A 12,908-nucleotide genomic window follows, 5' to 3' on the forward strand; every position below is an offset into this window, starting at 1 on the left:
TACCAAAAAAAGCTTTTATAGTGTATTTTTATCTCCCTCGCTAGTTTACTGTCCTATTCTATTTTCTCGTGTTTTTTTCGGCAACATTATAAGCCTTTTTCTTTGATCTATGTACTCACAGGTTTGGAGAGCTGTTGTATTATGAGTGGCTTAAGCCAGTCAAGTGATGTTCACAAGATTCAATAAAACCCCAGTCAGTTGAGTCTAGGTCATCCACGATGAGGTATGCAGTTATGAACCTATTGAATGAACTGGTAATGTGTAGTGTGATTGTTAAACCTTTGTTAATAAACCAACTAATTCTTAATAGTGAGCCGCCATCTTGAACCGATGCAGGTGTTTCCTGTGAAGATGTTTCATGTTTCCCGTTTCATCCAGGGTAGGTGGAAGTTCCTCTCTGCAGAAAACTCCTGCTCCTTGCTGACCTCCGGGCCTCCCGCTCCTTGCCGGATTTCGGGCCTCGCGCTCCTTGCCGACCTCGGGGTCTTCTGATCCTCGCCGACCGCCGGACCTCTCGCTGCCGAGTGCGTTGCTCCACTGTGCCCCGCTGATTTTGGATTCGACTCCAAATTGCATTTCCAACCTCTGCCTGCTTACAGTCCTCATCCGGGCAGGTAAGTGATTGTCTGTTTGATTGCTAAGTATCTCTCGTTCTCTTTTATAATTGGCTAAGTTTAATTAGAGGGATGGCAGGGCAGCTCAGTCCTGTAGAATACATGTCCTGCGGCATGTGGGAAGTCCTGGATGATTCGCGCAGCCTAGACAACCATGTGTGCAGGAGGTGTCTCCAGCTTCAACTACTCGAGCTCCACGTTTCGGAGCTTGAGCAGTGGCTGGAGTCACTACAGTGCATCCGCGAGGCTGAGAGCTACGAGGATAGCACGTTAGAGGAGGTGGTCAACATTTTTAGACAGTTTAATAGCATGCAGGCAGAGGGGAAGTGGGTGAACACCAGACGGAGGAAGAACGCTGGGCAGGTAGTGCAGGAGTTCCATCCCCCCCCCCCCCCCCCCCCCGCCCGAGTCCATCTCGCTTTCCAACCGATATTCTCTTCTGAGCACCGATGGGGATGATGGTGCCTTTGGGGAGTACAGCCAGAGCCAAGTCTAAGGCACCACGGATGGATCAGCTGCACAGGGGGGAGGGACAAAGAATAAAAGAGCTATAGTGGTAGGGGATTCAATAATTGGGGAATAGGGAGGTGCTTCTGCGGCCATAGATGTGACTCCAGGATGGTATGGTCCTCCCTGGTGCCAGTGTCAAGGATGTCACAGAGCGGACGCAGGGCATTCTGGGGGGAGAGAGTGAACAGCTGGAGATCGTGGTCCATATTGGGACCAATAACATAGGTAGAAAGAGGGATGAGAGCATGCAGGCAGAATTTAGGGAGCTTGGAGAAAAATTAATGGGTTGGACATCAAAGGTAGTAATCTCCGGGTTACTACTGGTGCCACGTGCTAATGAGTACAAGAACAGAAGGATAGAGAGGATGATCGCGTGGCTGGAGAGTTGGTGCAGGAGGGAGGGCTTTAAATTCCTGATGCATTGGGATCACTTCTGGGGGAGTTGGGACCTGTACAAACCGGGCGGGTTGCATCTCAACAGCGCCGGGACCAATATCCTCATGGGGAGTTTTGCTAGGCGGATGAGCTGAGAGCACAAGTAGACACTTGGGAGTATGACATTATAGCCATTACAGAGACATGGCTGAAAGAGGGGCAGGTTTGCAGCTTAAAATTCCTAGTTACAGGATTTTTAGACAGGACAGAGAAGGGGGGTAAAAAGGACGGGGGTGAGGAGGCATCGTGATATTGATTAAAGAAACTATTACAGCTGTGAGGAGGGATGATATGTTAGAGGGATCATCAAATGAGGCCATATGGTTTGAACTGAAAAATAAAAAAAGAGACGAACGCACTGCTGGGTGTGTATTATAGACCCCCAAACAGTGGGAGGGAGCTAAAAGAGCAAATATGTTGGCAAATTTCTGTGGTCCAAAAACCATTGGGCAGTAATAGTAGGGGATTTCAACTATCCTAATACTGATTGGGACAAATATAGTGTGAAGGGTATAGTGGGTGCGGAATTCCTAAAATGCATTGAAGCGAACTTTTTTAGTCAGTATGTAACAAGCCCAAGGGGAGCGGTTCTGGATTTAGTTTTGGGGAATGAAGCCGGGCAGGTGGAAGGGGTATCAGTGGGAGAGCACTTGAATGCCAGTGACCATAATTCAGTCAGATTCAAGGTAGTTATGGGTAAGGGCAAGGATAGACCAGGAATAAAAGTCTCAAATTGGGGAAAAGCTAACTTTCCTAAGTTGAGAAGTGATTTGGCCACAGTGGACGGGATACAGCTACTTCAAGATAAATCAGTGTCGGAACAGTGGGAGGCATTCAAGGAGGAGATCTGGAGGGCTCAGGCCAAACAATTCTAGGGACTTACGTGGGAGGATAAGGAAAAAAAGGGAAGCTTATATCATATACCGACGATTAAATGCTGTAGAATCTCTGGAGGAATATAGGAAGCTCAGAGGTGAAATTAAAAAGGTTATTAAAAATTCTTGGCAAGTAAAATCAAGGAAAACCCAAAGGTGTTCTATAATAATATTAAGAGCAACAGGATAACTAAAAAAAGAGTAGGGCCGATTAGAGACCATCGAGGTGATCTGTGCGTGGAGGCAGAAGATGTGGATATGCTTCTTAATGAATACTTAATAAAGCACATGGTATTGGGGGTAATGTATGACGTGGATAGAGAAACATAGAAACATAGAAATTTACAGCGCAGAAGGAGGCCATCTCGGCCCATCGTGTCCGCACCGGCCGACAAAGAGCCACACAGCCCTTTGTCAGCAGCCCTAAAGGTTACATATAAACCTATGAACAATGACAGAAAGGCAAAGAGCACTTAGCCCAACTAGTCCGCCTCACACAACTGCGACACCCCTTACACTGAAACATTCTGCACTCCACCCCAACTGGAGCCATGTAATCTCTTGGGAGAGGCGAAAACCAGATAAAAACCCAGGCAAATTTAGGGAGAAAATAATCTGGGAAAATTCCTCTCTGACCCATCCAGACATTTGAAACTAGTCCAGGAAATCATCCTGGCCGTATTCTATTCCCTGCAGTACTTACCATTATATCTGCTCTATCAAACAAAAGGTCATCCAGTCTTATCCCAATTACCAGCTCTAGGTCCGTAACCCTGCAGGTTACGGCACTGTAAGTGCCCATCCAATCATCTTTTAAAAGTGGTGAAGGTTTCTGCATCCACCACTCTTCCAGGCAGTGAGCTCCAGATCCCCACAACCCTCTGCGTAAAAAAGCCCTCCCCTCAAATCCCCTTTAAATCTTCCACCAACCTGCTTAAAACTATGCCCCCTCGTAATAGACCCCTCCTATCCACAATGTCCAGGACCCTCAATATTTTGTACACCTCAATGAGGTCTCCTCTCAACCTCCTTTGTTCCAATGAGAACAAACCCAGCCTATGCCATCTGTCCTCATAATTAAGATTCTCCATTCCAGGCAGCATCCTAGTAAATCTCCTCTGCACCCTCTAGTGCAATCACGTCCTTCCTATAATACGACCAGAACTGCACGCAGTACTCCAGCTGTGGCCTAACCAAAGTATTATACAATTTAAGCATAACCTCCCTGCTCTTATATTCTATGCCTCGGCCAATAAAGGCAAGCATTCCATATGCCTTCTTAACCACCTTATCAACCTGGCCTGCTACTTTCAGGGATCTGTGGACAAGCACTCCAAGGTCCCTTTGTTTATCTACACTATTAAGTGGCCTACCGCTTAATGTGTATACCCTTTCCTTATTAGCCCTCCCAAAGTGCACCACCTCATACTTCTCTGAATTAAATTCCATTTGCCACTGCTCTGCCCACCTGACCAGTAGATTGATATCCTTCTGCAGCCCATGAATTTCCTCTTCATTATCAATCACATGGCCAATTTTAGTATCGTCTGCAAACTTCTTAATCATACTCCCTATATTCAAATCTAAATCGTTGATTATATATCACAAAAAGCAAGGGATCCAGTACTGAGCCCTGCGGAACCCCACTGGAAAAATCCTTCCAGTCACAAAAACATCCATCAACCATTACCCTTTGCTTCCTACCTCCAAGCCAATTTTGGATCCAACTTGCCACTTTGTCCTGTATCCCATGGGCTTTAATCTTCATGACCAGTCTACCATGTGGGACCTTATCAAAAGCCTTGCTAAAGTCCATATATACTACATCGTATGCACTACCCTCATTGACCCTTTTGGTTACCTCCCCCAAAAATTCAATCAGGTTAGTCAAACACTGTTTATGTTTTCAGTAATCTCTACCGTGGTATTCGGACTGACAGTACGAAACTGATCTACTTTTAAAAGTTTTAAAATATGCACATTTCAGATCAAAAGTAATATTTCCCTTACCTGGTAGGCATGAATGCTGTTCTCCTTAACTGCATCACTGCCCAACAACCATTTCCACAGATGACCACGCAGTTCGATGGGAACGCCAGCTTCTAGGAAGCTATGCATCTTAGTCGTATAGGAAGCAGAGAGTCGGGATAAACAGGTCCTTTTCAGAATGGCAGGCAGTGACTAGTGGGGTGCCGCAGGGCTCAGTGCTTGGAACCCAGCTATTTACAATATACATCAATGATTTAGATGAAGGAATTGAGAGTAATATCTCCAAGTTTGCAGATGACACTAAGTTGGGTAGCAGTGTGAGCTGTGAGGAGGATGCTAAGAGGCTGCAGGGTGACTTGGACAGGTTAGGTGAGTGGGAAAATGCATGGCAGATGCAGTATAATGTGGATAAATGTGAGGTTTATGAAGGCAGAATATTATCTGAATGGCGGCAGATTAGGAAAAGGGGAGGTGCAACGAGACCTGGGATTCATGGTACAGAAGTCATTGAAGGTTGGCATGCAGGTGCAGCAGGCAGTGAAGATGACAAATAGCATGTTGGCCTTCATAGCTAGGGGATTTGAGTATACGAGCAGGGAGGTCTTAATGCAGTTGTACAGGGCCTTGGTGAGGCCTCACCTGGAATATTGTGTTCAGTTTTGGTCTCCTAATCTGAGGAAGGACATTCTTGCTATTGAGGGAGTGCAGCAAAGGTTCACCAGACTGATTCCTGGGATGGCAGGACTGACATATGAGGAGAGACTGGATCGACTGAGCCTGATTCACTGGAGTTTAGAAGAATGAGAGGGGATCTCATAGAAACATATAAAATTCTGACAGGATTGGACAGGTTAGATACAGGAAGAATGTTCCCGATGTTGGGGGAGTCCAGAACCAGGGGTCACAGTCTAAGGATAAGGGGTAAGCCATTTAAAACTGAGATGAGGAGAAACTTCTTCACTCAGAGAGTTGTTAACCTGTGGAATTCTCTACCGCAGAGAGTTGTTGATGCCAGTTCGTTAGATATATTCAAGAGGGAGTTAGATATGGCCCTTACAGCTAAAGGGGTCAAGGGGTATGGAGAGAAAGCAGGAAAGGGGTACTGAGGTGAATGGTCAGCCATGATCTTATTGAATGGTGGTGCAGGCTTGAAGGGCCGAATGGCCTACTCCTGCACCTATTTTCTATGTTTCTAAGTCTCCAGGCTCGGATGAAATACATCCCAGGCTGTTGAGCAAAGCAAGAGAGGTAACAGCAGAGGCTTTGACCATCATTTTCCAGTCCTCTTTCGATTCAGGCATGGTGCCAGAGGATTGGTGGACTGCTAATGTGGTACCCTTGTTTAAAAAGGGAGAAAGGGATAGGCTGAGTAATTACAGGCCTCTCAACCTAACCTCAGTGGTGTGAAAATTATTGGAAAAAATCCTGAAGGACAGGATAAATCTACATTTAGAAAGGCAAGGATTAATCAAGGACAGTCAGCACGGATTTGTTAAGGGAAGATTGTGTTTGAATAACCTGATTGAATTTTTCAAGGAGGTAACCAGAGGGTCGATGAGGGTAGTTGTACGACGTAGTGTATATGGACTTTAGCAAAGCTTTTGATAAAAGTCCCACATGGCAGACTGGTCACGAAGGTAAAAGCCCATGGGATCCAGGGCAAACTGGTAAATTGGATCCAAAATTGGCTTAGAGGTAGGAAGCAAAGGGTAATGGTTGATGGATGTTTTTGTGACTGGAAGGATGTTTCCAGTGGGGTTTTGCAGGGCTCAGAACTGGGTCCCTTGCTTTTTGTGGTATACATCAATGATCTAGATTTGAATATAGGGGGTATGATTAAAAAGTTTGCAGATGACACTAAAATTGGCTGTGTGGTTAACAATGAAGAGGAAAGTCATGGACTGCAGGAGATACCAATCTACTGGTCAGTTGGGCAGAACAGTTACAAATGGAATTTAATTCGGAGAAGTGTGAGATAATGCATTTGGGGAGGGCCAATAAGGAAAGGGTATACACATTAAACGGTAGGTCATTTAGAAGTGTAGATGAACAAAGGGACCTTGGAGTGATTGTCCACAGATCTCTGAAAGTAGCAGGCTAGGTGGATAAGGTGGTTAAGAAGGCATACGGAATGCTTGCCTTTATTTGCCGAGGCATAGAATATAAGAGCAGGGAGGTTATGCTTAAAGGTTATGTATAATACACTGGTTAGGCCACAGCTGGAATACTGTGTGCAGTTCTGGTCGCTGTATTATATGAAGGATGTGATTGCACTGGAGAGGGTGCAGAGGAGATGTATTAGAATGCTGCCTAATGGAGAATCTTAGCTGTAAGGACAGATTGGATGAGAGGCGACCTCATTGAGGTGTATAAAATTTGAGGGGCCTGGATAGAGTGGATAGCAAGGGCCTATTTCCCTTGGCGGAAGGGTCAATTACGAGGGGGCATAGGTTTAAGGTGTTTGGTGGAAAGGGGATTTGAGGGGAAGCTTCTTCACGCAGAGGGTAGTGGGTGTCTGGAACTCACTGCCTGGAAGGGTGGTGGAGGCAGAAACCCTCACCACATTTAAAAGGTGCTTGGATGTGCACTTGAAGTGCTGTAACCTGCAGAGTTACGGACCTAGAGTTGGTAATTGGGATTAGACTGGATAACCTCTTGTTGGCCAGTGCCGGGGTTTCAGAGACACGACACTCTGCCTCCGAGTTGGCTGTGGTGTGGATGAGACTGTCATCCATCTCTTTTGGGACTGCCCCTTTGCAAGGCAGGTCTGGAAGGAGATGCAGTGGTTGCTGTTGAGGTTCATCCCAAGCAGCTCTGTAACACAGGACTCTGTGCTCTGCGGACTGTTCCCAGGGACGCACACCGAGACAGGCATCATCTGCTGCTGGAGAGCCATTAACTCGGTGAAAGACACACTTTGGTCTTCCCGAAATTTACTGGTCTCCCAGAGCAAAGAGATATCCATGGCCGAGTGTTGCAGACTGACACAATCCAAGATCCAGGAGTATGTGCTGAGGGATGCACTAAAGATTGGTGCAGTCGCCGCAAAGGCACGATGGGGAAGAGCCACAGTTTAAGGCCCTTCCGCCACGGTAAACCCAGGGGATGGAATCAGACCCCCCTCGGGCTGTACTTGTTAATCTGCTTGTATACATAGAGCACCATGTACTGAAAAACACATGTGTTGTGCCATGTATAATGAAAGTCTGTGCACTGTTTAGTAACTTGTAAAGAAATGTAAATGTACCTCCATCAGGTCCATGTACTGCATTCATCTGCATAGTGCTACATGTAACGTGATTCGTGATCGGTATTGAAATGTATCCTAAAATCTAATGTAAACCTGTTCTCATCTGCTCCATGTAATACCCTCATTTGCACAGTACTACATGTAACGTGATTTACGGATTGTACTAAACTGTACCCTGAAATGAAATGCAACCTAATGAATTGTATGGAACTGCTGTCAGCATCCAAACGAATTGTGAAAATTTTATATGAATAAAGTATATTTTTGGAGAAAAAAAAGTTGCCCAGTGCAGACACGATGGTAAGTACTTCAGGCAATCTATTTCCAAATCAGGATGTTGTGTGACTTCGTCCTTCTAGGCAGTAGAGGTCGCAGGTTTGGGAGGTGAAGAAGCTTTGGCAAGTTGCTGCAGTGCATCTTGTAGATGGTACACATATAGACATGGTGCGCCGATGGTGGAGGGTGTGAATGTTTAAGGTGGTGGATGGGATAGCAATCAAGCCTGCTGCTTTGTTCCATATGGTACTGAGCTTCTTGAGTGTTGTTGGAGCTGCAACCCTTGTAGATGGTGGAACAGTTTTGGGGAATCAGGAGGTGAGATACTCACCGCAGAATACACAGCCTCTGACCTACTTTTGTAGCTACAGTATTAATGTGTCTGGTCCAGTTAAATTTCTGGTCAATGGTGATCCCCAGGATGTTGATGGTGGGGGATTCAGTGATGCTGTTGAATGTCATGGGGTGGTGGTTGGACTCTCTCTTGTTGGAGATAGTCATTGCTTGGCACTTGTGTGGCGCAAATCTTACTTATCTTTTATCAGCCCAAGCCTCAATGTCGTCCAGGTCTTGCTGCATGCAAGCATGGATGGCTTCATTATCTGAGGAGTTGTGAATGGAAGTGAACACTGTGCAATCATCAGTGAACATCCCCACTTCTGAACTCATGCTGGAGGGAAGGTCATTGATGAAGCATTGATGAAGATGGTTGGGCTTAGGACACTATCTTGAGGAACGGCTGCAGCGATGTCTTTGGAGCTAAGATGATTGGCCTCCAACAACCACTACCATCTTCCTTTATGCTAGGTATGACTCCAGCCAGTGGAGAGTTTGCCCCCTGATTCCCATTGACTTCAATTTTACTAGGGCTCCTTGATGCCATGCTCGGTCAACTGCTGCTTGATGTCAATGTCAGTCACTCTCACCTTACCTCTGGAATTCAACTCTTTTGTCCATGTTTGAACCAAGGCTGTAATGAGGTCTGTAGCAGAGTCATCCTGGTGGAACCCAAACTGGGCATCGGTGAGCAGGTTATTGGTGAGCAACATTGGATAGCACTGTTGAACAACGACACCTTCCATCACTTTGCTGTTGATTGAGAGTGTAGACTAATGGTGCAGTAATTGGCCAGATTGGATTTGTCCTGCTTTCTGTGGACAGGACATACCTGGGCAGTTTTCCACATTGTTGTGTCGATGCCAGTGTTGCAGTTGCAACTGGAACAGCTTGGCTAGAGGTGCAACTAGTTCTTGAGCACAAGCCGGGGCCCATAGTCTTTGCTGTATCCGGGCTGCTCAAGAATCGAATTAGCTGAAGACTGACTTCTTGATGTTGGGGATCACAGAAGGAGGCCAAGATGGATCATTGACTCGGCACTTCTGGCTGAAGATGGTTGCAAATGCTTCAGCCTTGTCTTTTGCACTCACATGCTGGGCTCTGCCATTGTTGAGGATGGGGATGTTCATGGAGCCGTTGTTTACTTTTCTGCCACCATTCACAACTGGATGTGGCAAGACTGCAGAGCTTTGATCTGATCTGTTGGTTGTGGAATCGCTGCATTTCAATTTTACACATCGTTTGCATGGCCATTGCAAGAAGGTCCATGAAAACCACATACCAGAGTAACTAATAGTTTCAAACGGTAAATTTTGAATAGAAAATTGGCTTAACTTGCAAATTGAAAATGCAACAAAGGAAACAAGCTTGCTATGATTGAAGTCTATAGCTGTATGAAGAAAATCAGGAATTGATTTATTTCAGGGTATGTTAACCAAAATAGCTAGTTTAATTTCACACTGTGGCATGCAATCAAAAACATTACCTTAATTAGACATGAACAGAGAAGCCTTTTCACAGTTAAAAGAAAATAATCTTGTAATAATCAGAACATGCGCCTGATTCTTAGTTACAGAGATGTCAGTCAGGCAGCCAAAGTAGGGAACAAAATAGAGAAAAACTTGGGAAACTTTCCTGAAATATCATCCATAAAAATCTAGAAAAAATAGCACTATAAGCCTGGGATAAAAAGCAAAACATACATTATGCAATATAATTTTGTTCACTTCACTGTAATCACAGTTTATGAAATATTTTACCTCAAGTCTGCCGTTCATATAGCTTAACAATACCACATTTGCTCGGTCACTTTCATTGGATATCGGTGACCAGGGCCAGGCATCTCCATTAGCCGTTTGCCACCAGCAAATCACCATATCCTGCATACAGTTAATGGCCAATCGGCGTTCTACCCTCCGTCCTGTAGCTCCTGGTAAATCAATGTAAGAAATCTAAAGAAACAAAATTAACATGTTAAAATTCTGTTGCCTGGATTTGTATTGAAATACTCTGCATAATAAATTGGTTTATGCTTTCACTTAATTTGATCAATTTTATTTAACTGAAGTTATCTGCTCCAGAAAAAACAGAGGTGACTTTTAAAGTATGAAACTAACCTGAAATCAGCATGCAGATTTGCATTATTAGGGAAGAAATATAGTAGCTTTAGTGAGCTTGGGAAATATTCTGGTGTTACAATATAGTGACAGAATTAGCAATAAATTTTAAATTATAATTTTCGGTTTCTCTCCTGTCCCCCTTGTAAAGAAAAAGGTTGTCAGCACAACATTATTAAAATACAAACAGTGTATCATCTTCATGTCACATGAAAAATTGTGCTGTAACCTACCTAAGGAATTAATAGAGTTTGATAGAAAGAAAAAATACCATTTTGCCATTTCTGGTTAGCAATAATCAAACCATTTTCTGAGGATTAACCATACAGCTAAGCCCACTGGACCAGGCACTCATGAAGGGCAGGGGTTCCCCTTATCAGGGAAATGCTTCTGGAGCCAGTTTCACTATAGGATAGATTGCTTTTATATTCTTGTCTGGGAAGCAACAAAGGATCCCAGTAATGCGATAATGCCAGAGTGCACATGGTGTTAAGAACCCGTTGCATTTATGTATTGTATTTAGCAAATAATCACGCTCATCCAAATTGTGATCTCAACACTTGTCTCAGGCCATTATAACAGGGTTAATGCTGAAAATCCTTTACTGCATTTATGCAGTCAAACAGATATCTTCTCTATTTGCAGTCATAATATTATTGCTCTAAGAAGCCTTGAATGAACATCAAAAAGGTGCTACAAATTGTAGAAAAACTTTTGATGCTGTCCACCTACCCAACATTTTCAAAGCTTTCAACTCATCATACTATGTTAGTTATCTAAGCCATTTCACTGTTCTATTCTTACACAGATTTTATCCCAATTGCTTGAATTTACTCAGCACAATAATGTTCAATAAGCTTTCCACCTATCGGACAGAGGAAGGATTAGCACGATTACATCTCCACACACTACCAGCTAGTCAAGTCCAATAATGCATTGAAGTTCTCCAGTTAAAAAAAATACAGATTTAATTATTAAAAGTGTAAAAAAGTAATTACATCAAGACAACTTAGACAAAGTAGTCTTAGAAAGCTTTTAACAAGTTTACTAAAATACTGCTCACAGTTTTAATCTTTATTCAAATTCCTAAAGAGCTAGAGTATTAAAACTGGTGATTTTAATACACAATTATGAACAAATGCAAGTAATTTCCATAGCTTTGTGTACAATGTAGTTTTAAAAGCAAACCAATCGAAGTTAATTGTACCTGAATATGTTTCCAATAGGAACACATGCTCAAGAATATAGAACAGATGGTCCTGGATATAATTTTCTATGTAAACTTTTCAGTGATCTCTCATGAAGCATACATGACTCACTGCTCACTGAAATCCAAGGCTCAGAAGCTCAAATTTCAAAGACAGTTCGTATCATGCTTCCATACTGTTATCTCTGGAGTCCACCCAAGGTTCTAGCTTTGGACCCTCCTTTTTCTAATCTACACACTGCCCCTCGGAAACATCATCCGAAAGCATAACATCAAGTTCCATATGTATTCTGACGACACCCACCTCTACCTCACCACTAACTCTCTCAACCCTTTCATTGCCTCTGATTTATCACGCTGCTTGTCCAATATCCAGTACTGGATGTTGGAAATTTCCTCCAATTATATATAGCCATTGTCTTTGGTCCCTGCCACAAACCTCGTTCCCTAGCCACCGACTCCATCCCTCCAGCTGGCCACTGTCCATCATCAAGACCACTGACTTCCACCTCCAAAACATTGCCTGCTTCAGTCCCTGCCTCAGCTCATCTGCTGCTGAAACCATCATTCTTGCCTTTGTTACTTCTAGACTCATCTATTACAATGCTCTCTTGGCCAGCCTCCACTTGTAAACTTGAGCCCACCCAAATGTCTGCTGCCCCTATCATAAATCGCACCGAGTCCTGTTCAGCCATCACCCCATGCTCGCTGACCAATAACAACAACAACTTGTATGTATATAGCACCTTTTAATGTAGTAAAACGTACCAAGGTGCTTCACAGGAGTGTTATAAGACAAAACAAATAAATTTGAAATTACAGCAGATGACTAAAAGCTTGGTCAAAGAGGTAAGTTTTAAGGGGCTTCTTAAAGGAGGAAAGAGAGGTAGAGAGGTGGAGAAGTTTAGGGAGGGAGTTCCAGAGCTTAGAGCCCAGGCAGCTGAAGGCACGGCCACCAATGGTTGAGCAATTATAATCAGGGATGCTCCGCCAGATTAATACCCAGACAGTGAAGGTGAAAATGACCCCCATTGTGTATTCCTCATCCACTGCAGGTGGACAAATAAAGGAGTTTGTTCCCCTCACATATCACAATTACATCAACAAATCTCAGCTTATCTCACAAGGGAAACGGTTCTTTATCTAGGATATAAATAAGCATTTACTCATTAGAAGAAATGCAGGTGCCGTAACTACTTAGAATACATTGCAAGATCTGTCGGTATGAATCAATCTATCTATCTATCATTTAAAAGTTGTAGATCTGCACATACTTCCTGTCACATTTCAGGCAGCACA

At 43.8% G+C, this 12,908-nt stretch overlaps 1 protein-coding gene across 9 annotated transcripts in view; it reads right to left on the reverse strand.

The window, feature by feature from the left end:
* wdpcp (WD repeat containing planar cell polarity effector) overlaps window positions 1–12,908 on the reverse strand; it is a 363,747-nt gene that overhangs the window by 213,705 nt on the left and 137,134 nt on the right. For all 9 annotated transcript variants that reach the window (XR_011595032.1, XM_070889746.1, XM_070889749.1 and 6 more), the window contains one exon: window positions 10,046–10,237. Coding sequence is in view for 8 of the 9 variants with exons in the window: in XM_070889746.1 (XP_070745847.1) it covers window positions 10,046–10,237 (192 nt within the window). In the remaining variant the exon portion in view is untranslated. The remainder of the gene's footprint in view (window positions 1–10,045; window positions 10,238–12,908) is intronic.

This window comes from Pristiophorus japonicus, chromosome 9, assembly GCF_044704955.1.
Source record: "Pristiophorus japonicus isolate sPriJap1 chromosome 9, sPriJap1.hap1, whole genome shotgun sequence".
Lineage (NCBI taxonomy): Eukaryota > Metazoa > Chordata > Chondrichthyes > Pristiophoridae > Pristiophorus > Pristiophorus japonicus.